General features: G+C 42.8%; 1 protein-coding gene across 1 annotated transcript in view; it reads right to left on the reverse strand.

The window, feature by feature from the left end:
• LOC132397646 (sodium/hydrogen exchanger 2-like) overlaps positions 1-20,906 on the reverse strand; it is a 369,476-nt gene that overhangs the window by 25,277 nt on the left and 323,293 nt on the right. Inside the window, exons 8-10 of the mRNA XM_059976415.1 lie at positions 16,337-16,501; positions 2,859-2,961; positions 1,851-1,970 (exon numbers count right to left, since the gene is read on the reverse strand). Coding sequence (XP_059832398.1) covers positions 1,851-1,970; positions 2,859-2,961; positions 16,337-16,501 — 388 coding nt within the window. The remainder of the gene's footprint in view (positions 1-1,850; positions 1,971-2,858; positions 2,962-16,336; positions 16,502-20,906) is intronic.

The following is a 20,906-nucleotide window of genomic DNA, read 5'->3' on the forward strand; positions in this document are numbered from 1 at the left end:
AACCTCTGTGGGTAGAGTTAAGAAACTGCAAGGGTAAATAGACCTTGCTGGGAGTTATATCCAGGCCTCTGAACAATAGCCAGGATGTGGGATATAAATTATTATGGAGATAGAAAAGGACAATTTTACGATAGTCATGGGGGATTTCAATATGCAGGTAGATTGGGAAAATCAGATTGGTGCTGGATCCCAAGGGAAGGAATTTGTAGAATGCCAATGAGATGGATTATTAGAGCAACTTGTGATTGAGCATACTAGGGGAAAAGAAATTCTGGATTGGGTATTGTGTAATGAACCAGATTTGAATCAGGAGCTTCAAGTAAAGGAACAGTCAGGAGACAGTGATCATAATATGATAGAATTCACCCTGCAGTATTAGAGGGAGAAGATAAAGTCAGATGTATCAGTATTACAGTGGAGTAAAGGGAATTACAGAGGCTTGAGAAAGAAGCTGACTACAGTTGATTGGAAGGAGACAGTAGCACGAATGACAGCAAAACACTAATGGCTGGAGTTTCTGGGAGCAATTCAAAGGTGCAGGATAGATGGCTACCAAAGATGAAGAAGTATTCTAAAGGGAGGATAATGCAAACAATAGCAACAACATGGACAATAATGTGGTAAAATGGATCAGCAAATTTGCGCATGACACCAAGACTAAGGTCTATTGGACTGTGAGGAAGACAATCAAAGCTTTCAGTGAGATTTGGACTAGCTTGGAAAATGGCAGATGGAATTTACTGCAGACAAGCATGAGGTGTTACACTTTGGGAGGACAGACCAGGGTAGAACTTACACAGTGAATAGTAGGGTACTGAGGAGGACAGTCGGACAGTGGGATCTGCAAATACGTCTATAATTCCTTGAAAGTAGCATCACAAGTAGATGGCATCGTAAAGAGAGTTTTTAGCACATTGGCCTTCATAACTCAAAGTACTGAGTGCAGGAGTTGGGATATCATGTTGAAATAAGATGTTGGTGACACTTAATTTGGAGTATTGTGTATAGTTCTGGTCACCTACCTACTGAAAGGATATCAATAAGATTGAAAGACGGCAGAGAAAATTTACAAGGATGTTGCTGGGTCTTGAGGGCATGAATTATAAGAAAAAGTGGAATAGATTAACGCTTTATTCCCTACAGCATAGGGGAATAAGTGCAAATTTGATAGAGTTATACGAAATTATGAAGGGTATTGATAGGGTAAATGCAAGCAGGCATTTGCAGGTTAAAGGTGAAAGGTGAAATGTCTATGGGAAACACGATACGGAACTTCTTCACTCACAGGATGGTGAGAGTGTGGAACAAGCTGCCAGCGGAAGTGGTGAATGTGGGTTAAATTTCAAAATTTAAGAGAAATTTGGATAGGTGCATTGATGGGATGTTTTTTGGAGGTCAACTGTATGGATGCAAGTCAATGGGACTAGGCAGAATAACAGTTTGGAATGGACTACATGGGACAAAATTCTGTTTATGTGCTGTAGTGATCTATGACCTATAACTCTACATTAACTGCATGAGTCTGGGATCCTGTCATTGTTAGTTACTTTAATGGAAGCATAAGCCTATACGTTTTGTATGTAGTTATTAAAATGATCAACAGAGTAGGTCAATGGAATCCAATATTTTTCCTTGTAGAGTTATGAAGACTAAATTAAATTAGCACACTACAGAAGAAATTACCTCTTTTATGCTCTAGATAAATGCTATATGTCTAGACTTCAGTATATTAATTTGTTAAGTAATATTTCTTCTCTATTTCAATTGGAAAATATAGTATGAAAGAAAGCGCAATAATATCTATTAAAAAATACCTGCTATTGTCAACCTTACTGGTTAATTCATCATACCTTTAGAGAATTTCGAATGACATCGTCTTTCAGTAAACTCTCTTGACGACGTAGAAAAATTTCTTTTGCCTGGTTTGAGTTTTTCCCTTGAGGCAAGGTGTGTCTGCTATAAGATGGCATCTGCTCAAATGGAATCAACGTATCACAACATCAGGAAGGTGCCACACAACTATTGTTCTTTTCTCTCACTTCACCACGTGCATGAGCCACAAGGAACAACCCAATAGGACATTGAAATGAAATGATAGGCATTAGAAAGTGCTGAATGGTAGTATGATTGAGATATATCTATGATATATATTTATAAATATATGTATCTATGAATCTAAAATAGGGGCATAGGAAGGAATATGCCGAAGCACCAATGTCTGGCTAGTAAACTTTGTGGTATGGGGTTTCTCATCGCTGCAGTTGTTCTTAGGAGCTAGCTCTCCTAGTCAGTACTACTGACACAGCAAGATTGTTGTGAGGCCAATCACATGACTGTTCACAGATGGAAGCTAGGAAGTAAAAAGCACAACTTTACAGATTGTAAATAGCATAAAACAAAGAGTGAAATGTGTAAATAGAAGCAAACATGTTTGAAGCAATCTGTCATTCAATATTTTTTGAAATAAAACGTGGATGTCTTTATTCACCCAGATGCTGTGTGTATCAATGGCAAGGACTTTTGTACACACCATCACCAACTGTCCTTGAACTCGGTGACTCAATGGGCCACTTCAGTGGGAAATCCAGAGAAGCATCAACTAACAGATTTTACAAAATCTGAAAAAGCTGAATTGGTGTAACATATACAATGTTAAAATTTGACTCCAGAAATTATTATGTTCAGGATGTGGAATGTCAAATTAAACAAATACAAAAAGAAAGCATTGGGCCATCCTGAGCCTTTAAGCTATGCACAAAGAAGTCCATTGAAAAAACCAAGTGGCAAACCGGTGAAAAATCTGGCTTCCTGCACACTTTAAGTAGCAATTACTACACAGAACAAATAAACGTCCATACCGTTTGCCTAATTCGATATAGGTTTCTTATCAACAGCTCCTGGATGTTATCAAGCTCTTCTGAAGGCACTGGACTTTTGGATACTTCAGTTGTTTTCTCGTCGCTGTGTTCAAAAGATTAAAAACATAATTCACTTTCACAGCATGCCTATTACTCGAATTAGCTTATTAGCAATGATCTGATGACAGTGAAATTTATGCCCTTACTTAATTTCAGCTTGTTAAGTTTAATGAAGCCCTGGTTCGAGGAATTTATTGTCATAATTAGGTGTCCCATTTTAGACAGAGGAAGCAAACAAAACTAGCACTTAAAGCAAACATTAAGGCCAACACGACGAAATCTGCAGAAGCTGGAGATTCAAGCAACACACACAAAATGCTGGTGGAACACAGCAGGCAAAGGCAGCATCTATAGGAAGAAGTACAGTCGACGTTTCGGGCCGAGACCCTTCATCAGGACTATTGGAAAAAAGAGATAATGAGAATTGAAAGTGGGAGGGGAGGGGGAGATCCAAAATGATAAGAGAAGACAGGAGGGGGAGGGATGAAGCTAAGAGTTGGAAAGTTGATTGGCAAAAGTGATACAAGGCTGGAGAAGGGGGAGGATCATGGGATGGGAGGCCCAGGGGAAAGAAAGGGGGAGGGGAGCTGAGAGGAAGATGGAAAGCAGGCAAGGAGTTATTTTGAGAGGAAGAGGAAGAGGAAGAGAGAGAGGAAGAGAGAGAGAGAGAGAGAGAGAGAGAGAGAGAGAGAGAGAGAGAGAGAGAAAAGTATATATATATATATATATATATATATATATATACATGTACAGTGTGTATATATAAGTAAATAAATAGGGATGGGGTAAGAAGGGGAGGATGGGCATTAACAGAAGTTAGAGAAATCAATGTTCATGCCATGCTATTAGGTTGGCGGTTACCCAGACGGAATATAAGGTGTTATTTGACTCTTCTATATACCAGACAAGAACTGGGCTGGAGGAGCTTGGAACAGGTTACAGGGAAAGGTTTGGGGGGCTGTTCAATCAGTAAACAAGACTGATTTATGTCTCTATATTAATGTGCAATTTGGAGCAGAGAACTACATGAAAGACCTAGTTAATGGATTCAACAGAGATTTGATCTATAGTAACCAAAGGACGAATATGAAAGGAAATCTCCCCAGTTGTTTAATTTGGGGACGTTGATGCATGGGCAGCCTCTACGTGCTGCTTGACAGATCAGGATCTGGGTCCTGTAGCTTAGACTGGGGACCCTTTACTGCTGCAGCCTTCATCTTCTTCTGCCAACTCCACCATTGAGGTCTCAGTTGGATTACTCTTTGTTTGGAACCTCCTAATTGATCTTACCACCATGGTGACCCCACAGGAGTTATGCTTCAGGAACTCACAAGACTTTTCACTAGATAAGGTAATAATTCTGGGAGAAGAATATTTTTTTTCTTGAAGTATTTCTTGTAAATTTGATCATTAATCTACACTGATGTACAGTAGCCAGCATAAATCTCAGAGTGGAATCCCCAATCGTGTTAACTTCAGTCCTGCTCCATGCCTGGACCACAACAACTAGAAACTCCATCCCAAATGCCTCTGCCTCTCCACTCTACTTTAAATTCATCTTTCATAATTGATCCTTTGACCAGGTTTCTGGTCATTACCCTACTCTTACCATTTTCAAATTCTTAATTTTTAAATTCTTAAACTGTTGGCTGTGTGTTAACACTTGTTTGGTCATTTCCCCTTATAACACTGAGGCAAACTATAATATAGATGCTATATACAGGAAAGTTGTTTCTGTGACATCTGCAAGGGGGCATGATTTTATTGCACATATTCTTGTGGATATAAGCAAATAAGTATTATGAAAAACACAGCAAATAGGGTCAATTCAGAGTCTTCTGTGTCAGAATTGACCAGGATTCATTTTTAACCAGAGCCTAGTTCTGGGAATTGAGACTGCACAGTGAAACCCTTTTGATCAAGAGCTGGGAGCTGTGGAGTATTCAGTTAATTCAAGGCATGAGATTCACAATGACTTAATTGTCTTGAATCAGAATTGGTTTTCCCACAGCAGACAGCCGCTGGCAGTGAAAAGGTGTATTCTGGGTGGAGATCTGTGACAAGTGATTTTTTTGCAGGGATGTGTCCTGAAACCTCTGTTGTTTGTGATGTACAGTGGATTCTGATTAATTTGTCCAGCAGTCAATTGGGGCAGCAACTTATTTGGCACAACTCTTAGAGAACAAAAACAAATCAAGAAACTAGCCGGGATTCCTTTTGCTTATTTGGGTCACTATGCTGCTTAATTGGGGTAGGAGCCTGTTGCTGAATAATTTCTAACTAGTGTCAGACTTGTGTGCTTGTGAGGCCATTAGACACAACACTGAGCTTTGAGTAAACAGTTTTTAAATAGTTTCAGTTGTGTGTGTTTGTGTTCAATAAGCAGCAATTTGTGTCACAGACAACTGGTGAGAAATAATCAGTAAGACAATTCAGAACTGTTTTATTCACTGCAGTTTCAAGCATTCAGGAGCCAGAACAGCCAGGAGTGAAAATGAAACCATTTCACAACTTCAACAAGTTAGAAACTACGAAGAATTTGAATGTATCTTGATGAAGAAGATTTGGAAGATGCAGTCGTCGAAGGCACTGTATGAAGACAGTCCAGTGTCTGCACTCGGTGTCTACAATGATTTTGATCATTTCCAGTCAAAAGAATGTAACATGGATGAATTCCTCTGTCAATAAATATTAGGAACTAATACAGTTTTATAGTACTGCAGTAGTATTGGCAGTGTTCTCATTTGTTCTGTATTTCATTTAAACAGATCCTTTTTTCTCCATTTGTCTTTTTCATAGTTTTTAACTATTTTCATGAATTGGGCTGGCTGTTTAATTTGGCCAGAATGCACTGGCCCTGTTGAGTTGCAGTTAACTGGACACCGTATATTACTGACGTGGATGAAGATTCAGGTGGGTGGATTGGTAAGTTTGCAGATGACGAAAAGCTGGGAGGTGTAAACACTCATATGATAATCGAAGGAAGCAGTGGGACATAGATCAGTTACAGATCGGGATGGAGGCATGGCGAATGGAGATTAGTAAAAGCCAGTGTGAGCTGTTGCTCTGGCTTGGAGTAAACTGTCAAGGGGAAAGTAATTCTTTTAAAGGCAGGAAGTACAGAAGGATTTTGGAGTCCGAGTATACAGCTTGTTGCACGTGGCCCTCTGTAAACAGAGCAGCACTGAGAAAGCTGGAGGAACTCAGGCATCTCTCGATGGGAATAAGCAGCTGGTGCTTTGGCATGAGATCCTTCCTGATGCTCTCTGATTTGCTTAGTTTCTTCAGCAATTTGTGTGTATTGCTCAAGATTTCCACATCGATAATATTGCTCATGTCTATAGCATATTTGCCCTCATTTGGTGAGGCATTAAGTAGGAGAGCCATCTTGAAGCTGTGTTAGGTGTTAGTTTAGCACGGAGTACTGAGCAACTCTAGGAATATATGGAGGCTTTGCAAACGCTACAGAAGAAGATTATCAGGATGCTGGGTTACAGGGTATGCTCTAGAAGGAGAACCGCACGGAAACAGGCCATCTCGGCCCTTCTAGTCTGTGCCGATGCTTACACTCACCTAGTCCCACTGGCCCGCACTCAGCCCATAACCCTCCATTCCTTTCCTGTCCATATACCTATCCAATTTTACTTTAAATGACAATATCGAATCTGCCTCCACTTCTACTGGAAGCTCGTTCCACACAGCTACCGCTCTCTGAGTAAAGAAATTCCCTCTCGTGTTACCTCGAGGAGTTGAATAAAGTTGGATTGATTTCTCAGGAGCACTGGAGGCTGAGGGGAGATCCGATAGAAGTTCATAGAATTATAAAATGCATAAGCATATTAGAGTTTCCGATTGTTTGTGCCATTGTAGAAACGTTTAACACTAGAGGATATACAGTAATGATGAGAGGGAAGAAGTTTAAAGGGGACGTGTAGGGCAAGTTTTAGTTTTCTGGAAGATCCTGTCAGTGGAGGTGGTGACAGTGGCTCTTGGATAGACATGTGAGCATGAGGGATCCAGATCATGTTCAGGCAGAAGAGATTTGGTTTAATGGACAGTGTACTTGGCACAGTTACTGTTGGTGAAAGGGCTAGTCCCTGTACTGTACTGTTCCATACTCGGTGTTCTGAGGCTTTCCCATTACCGACCACATAGAGAAAGTTTCTGAAATTCCAGTCAGTTTAAAATTTCTGCATTCAGTTGTCTCTCGAAATGCTCTAATAATTGATTTACTTGTTGCTTCTGACATAACTGCAGAAACTCCTGTTGGCAACAGTTTTATAGGAAGTTTTATAGAAAGAGTAGAACAGGAGGAAGGTAAAAGGATCCACAGGGATCCCTTTCCACAACGATCACTCTCTCCGTGAACAAGCACATCTTTATCTCCCCCCTACTCTCTGTTTGCACAATCACTCTCTCCGTGAACAAGCACATCTTTACCTCCCCCACTCTCCACTTCCACAATCACTCTCTCGGTGAACAAACACATCTTTATCTCCCCTCACTCTGCATTTCCACAATCACTCTCTCGGTGAACAAACACATCTTTATCTCCCCTCACTCTGCATTTCCACAATCACTCTCTCGGTGAACAAACACATCTTTATCTCCCCTCACTCTGCATTTCCACAATCACTCTCTCAGTGAACAAACACATCTTTATCTCCCCTCACTCTCCATTTCCACAGCAATCCCACCCTTCGCCTCTCCTCACTAATTTCCCTCTTATCCCTGCAAACTGAAGAAGTGCTACACCTGCCTATTCACCTCCTCTCTCACCTCCATTCAAGGACCCAAACAATCCTGCCAGGTGAGGAAAGCAAATCTGTTGGGGTCACCTAATGTATCTTGTGTTCGCAATGAGGCCTCCTCTACATTGGTGAGACTGGGGGACTACTTTGTCAAGCACCTTTGGCCCTTCCACAAAAAGTATGATTTCCTGGAGGCCAACCATTTTAATTCCAATCCATATTCCCCATTGGACACGCAATTCCACAGCCTCCTCTATGCCAGTACGATGTCACTCTCAGATTACAGTAGCAACACCTCCTATTCCATCTGGATAGCCTCCATCTGATAGCATAACCATTGATTTCTCCAGCTTCTGGTAAATTTTCTCCTTAAACATTCAGTTGCCCAGTTCAAATACTGCCATCACAAAGAAGCAAAAATAATTCAACAAATTAGATGAAGCTTTTGGTTTTAATTGTCTCTTTAATTTAATGAACTATATGTCCTGGAGGTTTTGGAAAGCATCAAGTTGGATAAGTCTCCAGGATGGGACGAAATGTATCCCAGGCTACTGTAGGAGGTGAGTGGGGAGATTGCTGAACCTCTGGTGACGATATTTGCATCATCAATGGGGATGGGAGAGGTTCCAGACAATTGGAGGGTTGCAGCTGTTGTTCCCTTATTCAAGAAAGTGAGTAGAAATAGCCCAGGGAATTATAGACCAGTGAGTCTTACTTCAATGGTTAGTAAGTTGATGGAGAAGATCCTGAGAGGCAGGATTTATGAACATTTGGAGAGGTATAATATGATTAGGAATAGTCAGCATGACTTTGTCAAAGGCAGGTCATGCCTTATGAGCCTGATTGAATTTTTTGAGGATGTGTCTAAATACATTAATGAAGGTAGAGCAGTAGATGTAGTGTATATGGATTTCAGCAAGGCATTTGATAAGGTACCCCATGCAAGGCTTATTGAGAAAGTAAGGAGGCATGGGATCCAAGGGGACCTTACTTTATGGATCCAGAATTGGTTTGCTTTCAGAATGCAAAGGGTGGCTGTAGATGGGACATGTTCTGCATGGAGGTCAGTGACCAGTGGTGTGCCTCAGGGATCTGTTCTGAGACCACCTCTCTCAGTGATTTTTATAAATGACCTGGATAAGGAAGTGGAGGGATGGGTTAGTAAATTTGCTGATGATGCAAAGGTTGGAGGTGCTGTGGATAATGTGGTGGGCTGTCAGAGGTTATAGTGGGACATTGATAGGATGCAAAACTGGGCTGAGAAGTGGCAGATGGAGTTCAACCCAGATATGTGTGAGATGGTTCATTTTGGTAGGTCAAATATGATGACAGAATATAGTATTAATGGTAAATCTCTTGGCAGTGTGGAGAATCAGAGGAATCTTTGGGTCCGAGTCCAAAGGACATTCAAAGCTGCTGTGCAGGTTAACTCTGTGGTTAAGACGCCAACCATGGTATGGACTTTAAGAGCCAAGAGGTAATGTTACAGCTATATAGAACTCTGGTCAAGCCCCACTTGGAGTACTGTGCTCAGTTCTGGTCACCTCACTATAGGAAGGATGTGGAAACTATAGAAAGGGTGCAGAGGAGATTTACAAGGATTTTGCCTGGATTGGGGAGCATGCCTTATGAGAATAGGTTGAGTGAACGCCACCTTTTCTCCTTGGAGTGATGGAGGATAAGAGACGACCTGATGGAGGTGTATAAGTTGATGAGAGGCATTGATTGTGTGGATAGTCAGAGGCCTTTTCCCAGGGCTAAAATGGCTTGCACGAGAGGGAGTTTTAAGGAGTTTTAAGTTTTAAGGAGCTTGGAAGTAAGTACAGAGGAGATGTCAGGGGTAAGTTTTTTTATGCAGAAATTGGAATGGGCTGCTGGCGATGGTGGTGGACGTGGATACGATAGGGTCTTTTATTAGTGTCCTTGATAGGTACATGGAGCTTAGAAAAATAGAGGGCTGTGGGTAACCTTAGGTAATTTCTAAGTAAGCACATGTTCGGCACAACATTGTGGGCCAAAGGGCCTGTATCATGCTGTAGGTTTTCAATGTTTCTATATACATAAAACCTTTCAAACTTTAGCACCAGTGTCCAGCTTACTGTTAAGAGAAGGAAGCTCTTAGAAAAAGGGCAATAGGCGATCACCGTATGACAGGCCGAGAGAATAGAACATGCAGCAACTTTCTTCTGCCTTGCACTTATTTCAACAGGAAAGCTCTTGATGTTAAATTTAATTATGGCCCCATTCAGACACCTATTTTAACTCCCCACAGCTGCACTGTTAACAACATCTACTTATTTTTTCAATTTCTGAGACTTTAAGTAATTATTAAATAGTTAATAGGCTTTCGTGAATTTAATTTAGTTTCATTTTGAACTTGCCATTATTGTAAATGTGCTTTCTACAGTGACAGCACAAACAAGTGTAGAATAACAAGAGAACATGAGGTGAGTTATTCAAATTAATATCATATTCTTCTCATCTCTGTAATTCCCTTAAAATACTGCTGGAAGTTAAAATGTCCATATTAGTTTGTTATATTACTGTTCTAGTAGAAAAGATGGATTATTGTGCCACCCCGTGGCAGGAAGCAAGAGAAGGGTACAGAAGAGGGTTACCAGAATGCTGCCAGAGGTTAAAGACTTTATCTAAAAGGGGAAGTTAGACAAAGGTCAGTGGTTTTCTTTGGAGCATTGGAGACTGAGACTGGTATTATAAGATTATGAGAGGTATAGTTCGGATAGTGACTCAGAATCCTTTTCCCAGGGTGGAAGAGTCAGAGAAGTAGATGGTTGCTTCTCTGACTGACGGCCTGTGAGATGCAGTGTGCCGAAGGGATCAGATCTGAGACCATTTTTTTTGTCATTTACACCAACATTTTGGTTGATATTGTGATAAACTGGTTCAGCAGATTTGCAAATGACACCAAGACTGGGGGTGTAGTGGACAGCAAGGAAGATGATCAGAGCTTGCGGCGGGATCAGGACCTGCTGGAAAAATAGCAGATGGAATTTAATGCCAATAAATGTGAGGTGTTGGGAGGACCAACCAGGGTAGAACTTGCATCATAAATGGTAGGACTTTGAGGAGTGTGGCAGAACTGAGAGATCTGGGAATACAGATCCATAATTCTTTGAAAGTGGTGTCACAGGGAGTCGGTTGTAAAAAGAGCTCTTGGCAGATTGGTCTTCATAATTCAAAGTAATGAATACGGGAGATGGGATGTTATGCTGAATTTGTATATTACGTTGCTAGGATTGAAAGAGCGCAGAGAACATTTACAAGGATGTTGCTGGGACATGATGACTTCAATTATAGGGAAAGGTTGAACAAGTCAGGGCTGTTTTCCCTGGAGCTTCGGAGGATGAAGCGAGATTTGATAGAAGGCCCCCCTTTTGGTCCGAGTCGACCATGGATGCTGCATCCCACCTGTCTACGTTCAGTTATTGAACAAGCCAGGCCAGTATGATATGGAGGGCAAGCTGGTGCCCGTGAAACAGGCTCTGTCTCTCCAAGCAACTGATGAATCGAAAGACTGAAAATATTTGGCACTTGCTGTGTCACAGGAGGCGGCAGTTAGCATCGATATCGATGTAGAATTGCCTTAGGGACTCCACCTCTGGAGTTTTCCTCCGGGTTTACTCCTGAAGCCTTTCCCTTGAATGGAAAGCCTGAGATCAGATTTTTCCTCCTCCTCAATGAACTGCCAACCACAGCTGACAAGCACTATTTGCCCAAAGGAAATGTGGTAGAGGTTTACAAAATTATTAGCGGTATGGATAGAGAAAATTCCTGCATACTTTTTCCACTGAGGTTGGGTGAAACTAGATCTAGAGGTCACGAATTAAGGGTGAAAGGTGAAATATTTAAGTGGAACATAAGGGGGAATTTCTTCACTCAAAGGGTGATAAGTACGTGGAGCTGGCTGCCAGCTGAGGGGAGGATGCACTCTCAATTTCCATATTTAAGAGAAGTTTAGATAAGTACATGGATGGGAGGGGTGTGGAGAGCAATACTCCAGTTACAGATCAATGGGATATGGCAGAATAATTGTTCGGCATGGACTAGATGTGTTTATGAGCCTGTTTCTGTGCAGTGATCTTCTATGACTCCATAAATACCAGAGGAAATGCATTTACAGTGTAAAGGAAAAGTTCAAAGGAGAAATGTGGGACAAGATTCTTACACCAGGTGTGGTAGGTGCTTACAACAGACTTGCAGGAGTAATGTTGTAAGCATGGTATGTAAGCATGGCTTTTGCATAGAGACATAAATATATGGAATTGGATTATCTGGAAGATCAGATTTGGTTTAATTTGGCATCTTGCTCAGCACAGACATCATGGCCCACAGGATGGGTCCTGTTCCTGTGCTAATCTGTCCTAACTGTTATTGACAGCAGGAGTCCGAAGCACCTTCCTGACATCAGCAGGTCAGAGTAAACATTAATTTTGTGACTTCAGAAAGTCATGGGCAGCTGGCCTTCTCCTTTGCGCACCATCGTCTGAATCCACCACCTCCAAAACTGTCCTAAGTTGTTCCTCTGCGACAAACATTGTTCCTATGGAGACCTCTACCTGAACTCAGTGCATGCAAGTAGAATGCAGTTTTAAAGAGGCATCTATGTTTCCTCTCAGTGAATGGAACTTATAAATCACTGCATTCTATGGCTTGTTGTTGTGGTCTGGGTTCAAACGGGTGCCACTTTAGAGCAGGAAGAAAAATATCAAAAAAAAAGAAATTAATTTCTCGAAGTATTTCTTGCTATCACAGTGAATTTTACAAATAGCCACAATTATCTATCTAGTAATCTCTTGAACTAACTCGTTACGAAGGGTGATTGCTAAGTTCGTGGCCTAAGGTAGAAGGAGTCAATTTTAGAAAACCTAGCACATTTATTTTTCAACATAGTCCCCTCCTACATGTACACACTTAGTCCAGTGGTCATGGAGCATACAGATCCCTTCTTTGTAGAAGTCATCCTCAGCAGGGGTGATTGATACGTTTGTGGCCTATGGTAGAAGGAGATGAACTTCTGCATAATCAAAGAGTTGAACTGCACGTGCATGTAATAAGGGTGTCTTGGACCTCTAGGTAGTCCACAGATGGATGATTGATAAGTTTGGGGCCTACGGTAGAGGGAGATGAGTTATACAGCTCTCATTACATGCACGTGCAGTTCAACTCTTTGAGTGATTATGCAGAAAGTTTGAAGTTAATAACTCATCTCATCTAGCTTAGGACACAAACTTATCAATCACCCCTTGTACTTTGCATTATTGAAGTTATTGCTCACCATTGGACTGTCTCCGCTGCTCTGCGTTTGGGTCAGGACTCTTTTACACCTCCTGACAAAGGATGTTTCCTATATTGGGGAAGTCGAGGACCAGAGGGCACAGATAGAGTGGATGTGGAGAGGATGTTTCCTGTAGTGGGGAAGTCGAGGACCAGAGGACACAGATAGAGTGGATGTGGAGAGGATGTTTCCTGTAGTGGGGGAGTCGAGGACCAGAGGACACAGATAGAGTGGATGTGGAGAGGATGTTTCCTGTAGTGGGGGAGTCGAGGACCAGAGGACACAGATAGAGTGGATGTGGAGAGGATGTTTCCTGAGGTGGGGGAGTGGGGGAGTTGTGGACCAGAGGGCACAGCCTCAGAAAACAAGGACGTCCCTTCAGAACAGAGATGAGGAGGAATTCCATTAGCCAGCATGAGGTGAATCTGTGGAATTAATTGACACAGATGGTTGTGGTGACCACGTCATTGGGTATATTTAAAGTATTTTCTTAATTAGTAAGTTTATCAAAAGTTATGGGGAAGTGGCAGGAGAATGGGGTTGAGAGGGATGATAATTCACCATGATTGAATAGTTGAGCGTACTCAGAGGGCCGAATAGCCTAATTTCTGCTCCTATGTTTTATCATTTTATAGCATTTACTCTGCAGGAAAAGTGAAACTCAGAGTCTTACAGAACAAATGATTCTCCTAATCAGAGCTGTAGTAGCACAGCTCCGATGACACCACTGTTATTTATAGAATTGTGGATAGTGATGAGGTGGTGTACTGGAGAGAGAGAGGTGAGCTGACTAAGTGTTATCTGAATAATAACTTTGTGTCCAAAGTCAGCAAAGCCAAAGAACTGGCTTTAAGAGAGTAAAGTCAGGTAGGTACAGCAGAGCTTTCTCATTGAAGGATGCAAAGGTTCGAGATACAACCATAATGAAGATGCGCTAGCATCTCTATTTCCTTAGAGGTTTAAGAAGATTCGGTATGTCATAAAAAATTGAACTAATTTCTACAGATTTACTGAGGAAGACATGCCGACTGGTTGCATCACAACCTGGTATGGAAACTCCATTGCAAAGGAACACAAGAGAGTAAAGAGAGGGGTGGACAGCCATTTCCATCATCAGTATAGCTCTCTATTCCATTGAGAACATTTAAAAAAGGTGATGTCAAGGAAGGTGGCCACCATCATTAATAACTCCCGCCATTTGGTGGGTCGTGCCCTCTTCTCATAGTTGCCATCAGGCAGAGGTACTGAAGCCTGAAGGCCCACACGTTAAGGCTCTTCCCCCCTACCATTAGATTCTTCAACTGACTCAAAAAATCCTAATTCTACCTCACAATTTATCTCCTTCAACTTGCATTAATTTTGTTAAAAACACAAGAGATTTTGCAGACAACAGAAAATCTGCAGATTCTGAAAAGCAAGCAACACACACAAAATGCTGGAGGAACTCAGCAGGCCAGGCAGCATTTATGGAAATGAATAAACAGTCAATGTTTTACCTCACAACTTTTCTTTAGGACTGGAAAGGAAGGGGTGAGATGCCAGAATAAAAAGGTGGGGGGGGGGGGTGAGGAGGTTAGCTTGAAGGTGTTAGGTGAAGCCAGATGGGTGGGAAAGGTAAAGGGCTGGAGAAGAAGGAATCTGATAGGAGGAGGAGAGGGAAGGCGGAGGAGCGCTGGGGGAGGAGATAGGCAGGTGAGGAGAACAGGTAAGAAGAGTTAGGGGAAGGAAGAGAGAGAAAAGCTTACTACCCAAAGGATAAATAATGTTGGAAGCCACCTAGATGGAATATGAAGTGTTGCTCCTCAATCCTGTGAGCATCCTCATCGTGACAAAAGGGGAAGCCATGGACTGACATATCGGAATGGCAATGGGAAACGGAACTAAAATGGTTGGCCACTGGGAGGTTCTACTTCTGGTGGATGTAGTAGAGATGCTTGATGTAACAGGACCAATTTACATTGGGCCTCACCAATGTAGAGGAGGCCACTTTGGGAGCATCATATACATTAGACAACACCAACAGATGTATAGATGAAGTGTTGCCTCACCTGGAAGGATTGTTTAGAGTCCTGAATGGAGGTAAGGGAGGAGGTGAATTGGAGGAGGTAAGGGAGGAGGTGAATGGGAGGAGGTAAGGGAGGAGGTGAATGGGAGGTGTTGCAATTCTGTTGCTTCAAAGGCTATAAGCCAGGAGGGAGATTAGTGGGGAGGGACAGAAGTACAAGGAAATCACAGAGGTGTTTATTACGATCCTGTTGAAGATGTTGAAAGATGCAGGGAATGGTGTTTTGGATGCTCATGGGGTAGTAGATGAAAACAAGAGAATCTCTTTCCTTGTTTAGGTGGTGTGAAGATGGAGTGCGTGTGGATGTCTAGGAAATGGAGAAGATGCAAGTGAGGGCAGCATCAAGGGTGGAAGAATGGAATCCCCACTCTGAAAAAGGAGGACATCGCTGATGTGCTCGAAAGGGAAGCCACGTCCTGGGAACAGATGTGCTGGAGATGAAGGAACTGAGAGTTGTGAATAGCATTTTTACAGGAGACAGGGTGGGAATAGGTATAGTCAAGATAGCTGTAAGAATTGGTAGGTTTATAAAAGATGTTGGTAGACAGTTTGACTCCAGAGATGGAGACAGAGAGATTGGGAAAGGGGAGGGAGGTGTCAGAAATGGAATAAGTGAATTTAAAGGCAGGTTGGAAATTAGAGGCAAAATTGATGAAATGAGCTCAGCATGAGTGCATGAAGCCAAAGGCTAGAGGCAGTTGTCAGTGTAGCACAGGACAAATTGAGGAGCGTTACCAGGGAAGGCTTTGACCATACTGTTCTATATAGCTACTGAAATAACAGGCATAAATGAGGCCCATACGGGAGCCCATAGCTACTCTGAGTTTGGAGAAAGTAGGAGGAGCCAAAGGAGAAATTGTTCGGGTTGGGGGCCGGTTTGGCCAGTTGGAGGAGGGTGGTGGTGGAGGGGAACTGGTTGGACCTTTTGTTGAGAAAGATGTGGAGAGGTTTAAGCCCTTCTTGAATGAGAAAAAGAATGTATAGGGACTGAAATTCCATGGTGAAATTGAGGCAGCCAGGGACAGGGAATCAGAAGTTGTTGAGGTGATCGAGATCCATGATGAAAATGAAGTGGTCTTGCCTTGTTATGTCGTAATCTAGTAATGTTTATTTTGGCTTATTTTGTCATGTAAGTTATGCTGAATTTACGCTATCTTAAATTTGTGTAATTTATGTTCATCATAGTTAAAACAAACTGTGCAGACAAGCTAGCTTCTTTGCATTTGGAGCCTGGGAATGCATGTACATGGCAATAAACCTGAAATGTTGAACATCAAACAACGCTCAGTCTGCAAGATTTACTCACTGGAGACAAGGCAGGGAGGGTGCACTTGTCAGCTGACCTGCCTCAGCAAGCTCAATGGCATGTTTCTTTTCCAGCTTCTGGTATAACACAACAATGCTGGATTTGGAAAGGTGCTGCTCTCTGATGAAGATCTTGTTCAGATATTTGTTGTTGAAATTTTCAAACCTGTAAGACATTGGAAAGCAATATTTAGGTGGGAGGGGTGTTTCATTTTCTTGAGCTTGCACAAATACCCAAATTCTCACCAAACTCTCAGACTGCTGCAGTATTACATTACTGAGCTTGCAAACCTCAGTTATCAGGAAAATCAGACATTTAGTTGAAGCAAAGAAGGTTAAGATGAGATTTAAAATCATGAAACAGAAATGAGTAGAGTCTGTTGTCACTGACCAGAAGAACCAAAGGATACTTTCAAGATCAAAATATGAGCTGTTGCAAGAACTCAGTAGGTCAGACAACATCCATGGCAGCAAAGGCAATGTTGACATTTTGAGTCAGCTGGGGCTTGCTTTTTGCTCTTGATCTCAGCATCTGCAACCTCTTGTGTCAACACTTCCATGAGAGTTACTCGGCCAAGACTAGTTCATTCTTTACATGAGCATGGGGAGCACACACGCTGGGGCCCCAAGCAGTGATGGAGGTGTCCTCTCGTTATTCTTCTCCTAGGCAACGATGCTTCAGATTTACTACTGTATCAGCCCTGGAGGCAGCTGAGGCTGTGCAGTTGCTGTTGATGTTCCCTAGGACTGACTCCCCTCTGGTGAACAAATATACCAATGTAATGCCCTGCCAAATCGAGGCATTCTCACCACAATCACACAGAGTGTCAGTAGATGTTACATGCTGCTGCCCCATGGTTCTCCAGTTTATCAATGCCTCCTCAGAAGCAGCATCTGTGTCCAGCTGAGCTGTGCTCTTTCACACAGACCCAGTCCCTGCATCTACCATCTGCTGTTGCTCAGTGGTGAAGGGTGAGTCACCAGGCAGTTAAAAAAAAACAACTTCCTGTTAAAATTGATATCCTGAAAGGCTAGTGCATGATCTGCCAGTGCCTACTGGTGATCTTCCCTCAGCCGAACAGATTCCAGCAGAACTCTTCAGCTCTGACCCTGTATGCTGACAACAAGGGGATAGCCACTGACCCCACTGTTTGAGGGAAGATCACAGCAACACGGCTTCAGTCAGTGAAACATGAAGTGGCCTCAAGTAGCTGAAATAACAGTTAAAATTTTGCCTTCCTCTGGAAGCAGTTCATTCTTCCTGTTTACCTTTTTAACATTCAGAAATAAACTGAAATAAATAGATAGATAAACAGATCATATAGAAAATAAGATTTTCCACCCTTTCAGAGATCAACAGCTCGTACTCCCCTATGGCTGACTGTATTCCTCTCTGTCTACCTGCAATAACCACCTTACAAAGTTATCTCAAGCCTATGCTTTACTTCAACAAAACTACAGTCTGGGAGGGAAGATGTCGAGGAATGGTAATTTAAAGAAATGAACAACCATTGAAACTGGTTAGAAGAGCTCTTTCAAATTATAGTTGGTGTCAATATGTAGACCTACAGTTCTTCAACCTAGTTAAACACAGAGGCAGATGATTAAGGTTATCATCATGCAACAATACACACGTATACAGCTAAACGAAACATCATTCCTCTGGGGTCAAGGTGTAAAACACAGTACATATTATTGTAATAAAGCACAATACAGTCACAGAATAACATTAGGTAGTTTATTTGCACAGAGCGCCATAAGTTCCTGAAACACACTTCCAGCGTGGTGGTGGATGCTGATGTTGAGAGACATTTAAGGGAATCTAATGTAAATATACAGATGATATTTTATTGACTTATTTGTCATAATAGTTTGGTTTATGTGCTGTGTGTGATATATGTACTGTGCATGTGGTCTGGAGGAACGTTGTTGTGTTTAGTTGTACAGTATGTACAGTCAGAGGACGATGAAGTGGAACATTGTCTGGAGGAATATTGTTGTGTTTACTTGTACAATGTGTACTCAGATGATGATAAACTTGAACATGAACTTGAATGGACACTTCAGCCCATGATGTTTTGTCAACTTTATAACACGCTCCACAATCATTCTAACCCATCCCTCCTACATGGCCCAACCTCTCCATTTCACTTTCCTCCTTATACTAACATAAGATGCTCTTAAATGTCTCTCAACATCAACATCCAACACCACCCTGGTGTCAGAAGTGGGATGTGAGCCGGACGACGAGATTGAAGAGCTACGACATCGGATAGAGTGCCTTAAGACCTGGGGGGAGTAAGACGAGGGACCGAGCTGTATGCCTCCCCCACACCCATGGGCAGGGCTCATGAACACGGGACGTGGGGACCGAGTATCGAGCCTTCCCAGGGAGCCCCGACGGAGCAAGCGTACCCAGGCTCCCCAACCCGGGGGACAGAACGGAGCACTGCACCAGCGAACCCAAGATGCCGTAGCCATGGGAGGATGGGCACCATGACAGACGCCACCAGAGCAACAGGAAGATTCAAGGGCCTCGACGATTTGCGCCTCAAGGTCCACACTGAACCTCCACAGTACCAGCCGCCTGGCGCAAGTCAAACTTGCCAAACAGCACAAGCAGTGGAGGCCCTACCGAGACGGTGGTGCACCTTGCCCTGGTACTGGAGGGAGATGCCCTGTAGGCCCTCCTCGACCGAATGGCTGCAGAGCAGCATGACCACAGGGGGCTTGAAGTGGCGCTGGAGCGGTGTTATGAGCAGAGGCCGAGGGCGGAAGCAGAGGGAAGAACTGTGCAGCAGTCGGCGCGGTATGGGGGAAAATCTGGGGGCATTGGCAGCAGATCTCCGTCACTGTGGCCACCCCGATTTCCCTCCTACAGCCCTGGAAGAGCTGGCCCTCCACACCTTTGTAAAGGTGCTTCCGCCTTCAGCAGCTTGTTCGCTTGATGTCACCATCATCGCTGGACGAGGCTGAGAGGGCAGAAGCAATTTTAGCTCCTCAAGGCATTCCAACACGCAGCGAGACCGGTTTGTCACCGAGGGTGTGGAGGAGCCCGTAAAACAGGTCCAACCCCACTGCGGTCCACAAAATGACCTCAGCGACCGATGCAGTGAGGCAGGTCATTTGGCCCGGGAATGCCCCACACCAGCACCTCACCACGGCCCAGCGCAGCCATCGGGAAATGAGTCCTCCAGCAAACCCCTCCGGTGGGCCATATGGGGGGAGTGCAAGTCTTATACATGGACTGCGTGGTGGGGAGAGGTGCATCAGATGCTGGGCGTTGGTGGACACGGGCTCAACTATCACCATCACCCATCCCGGTGTCCTCCCCAACACGTGTCAAACACCCCTGCCTGGGTGGACACCGCCAGCGGTCCAGCTGGCTGTGGTGACCGGTGACTGTGCGGCAATGTGAGGGAAGAGGACGGGGGTGCAGTGCTGCATCGAAAAGTCAAAATAAACAAGGGGGGAATTTAACAGCGGCCGCATATTAAATAGAGGGAATTTTACAGAAGCGGGGGTTGGGGAGAGGGGTTGGTGGCTGGTGGGGAAAATACCACTAATAACATTAGGATAGGATATTTGATCGTTTTTGGTGAAATCCTGGAGCTGTGACTGTTTTTACTTAGGTTATTTGTGAAATTTGTCCTCGCTAGGCCCATTGTTGTCCCAGCATACCCTGATGTAGCCTCCCACCATTTCACAGATCCTCAGTCTCTGTCCAGCCGAGGGATGACTGTACACATGTGAGCATTTTTCCGCTCTTTCCAATGGGTACCACTGGATTCCAGGTAGGAGCTATATAAGCAAGGAATGAATATTGAAACCCAAGGCTAAAACTCAAAAATAATGACAGAAAATTCACTGCTCGCTTATCTTTGACCTGATTTTGATGAAATATTCAAGGTAATCTTCCAAAATCCTCTTCTACACCTGGATAATGTGAATTTAGTTTTGTTACAAGCCAAATGAAAAAAAAAATTCCAGGCTATAAGCTAGTTTTACATTATTTCAACTATCATTAATAGCTGATCAACCCCTTGGCCTAGTTCCACCAACTGTAGTTGATTGGAAAGTGGCTCTTTTTCTCTTTGTGTTGATAGGAAGAAGAATAATTTAGTGAGGCATTGAACAAGACAAGACGTATTTCCAAACCCCCCAAATGGTTGCTCTCCTCCCCGTTAACATTTGTCACTTCCAAAATAACAATTTTTTTATTCGTATAGATACAATAATTTATGTAAAGATTCAAGCTTCTTTAACTTTTTATGTATTTAAAGACTAAACAGGATCTGTATTGGTCTAATCATTTAATACCCGTTGTGTGAGAATATTGTATCGACGCTCACAGGTACACTTCCTGTCCAACCATTTCTGCGAGAGAAATGGTACAAGGCAGAGTTGCCAACCTACCGCTTTTGATCCTAATATTCAATAATATTCATGGCTTTAGACATTCATTAGACATTCTTTTTTCATACTTGATTACTTGTTTACAATTTAGGCGGCTAAAAGTATAAAAAGCTTATTTGCTTTTTTTCCCTGTTATTTTTATACCTGGTTGGGAA

Source organism: Hypanus sabinus, chromosome 8 (genome assembly GCF_030144855.1).
Source record: "Hypanus sabinus isolate sHypSab1 chromosome 8, sHypSab1.hap1, whole genome shotgun sequence".
In the NCBI taxonomy this organism is placed as follows: Eukaryota; Metazoa; Chordata; class Chondrichthyes; order Myliobatiformes; family Dasyatidae; genus Hypanus; species Hypanus sabinus.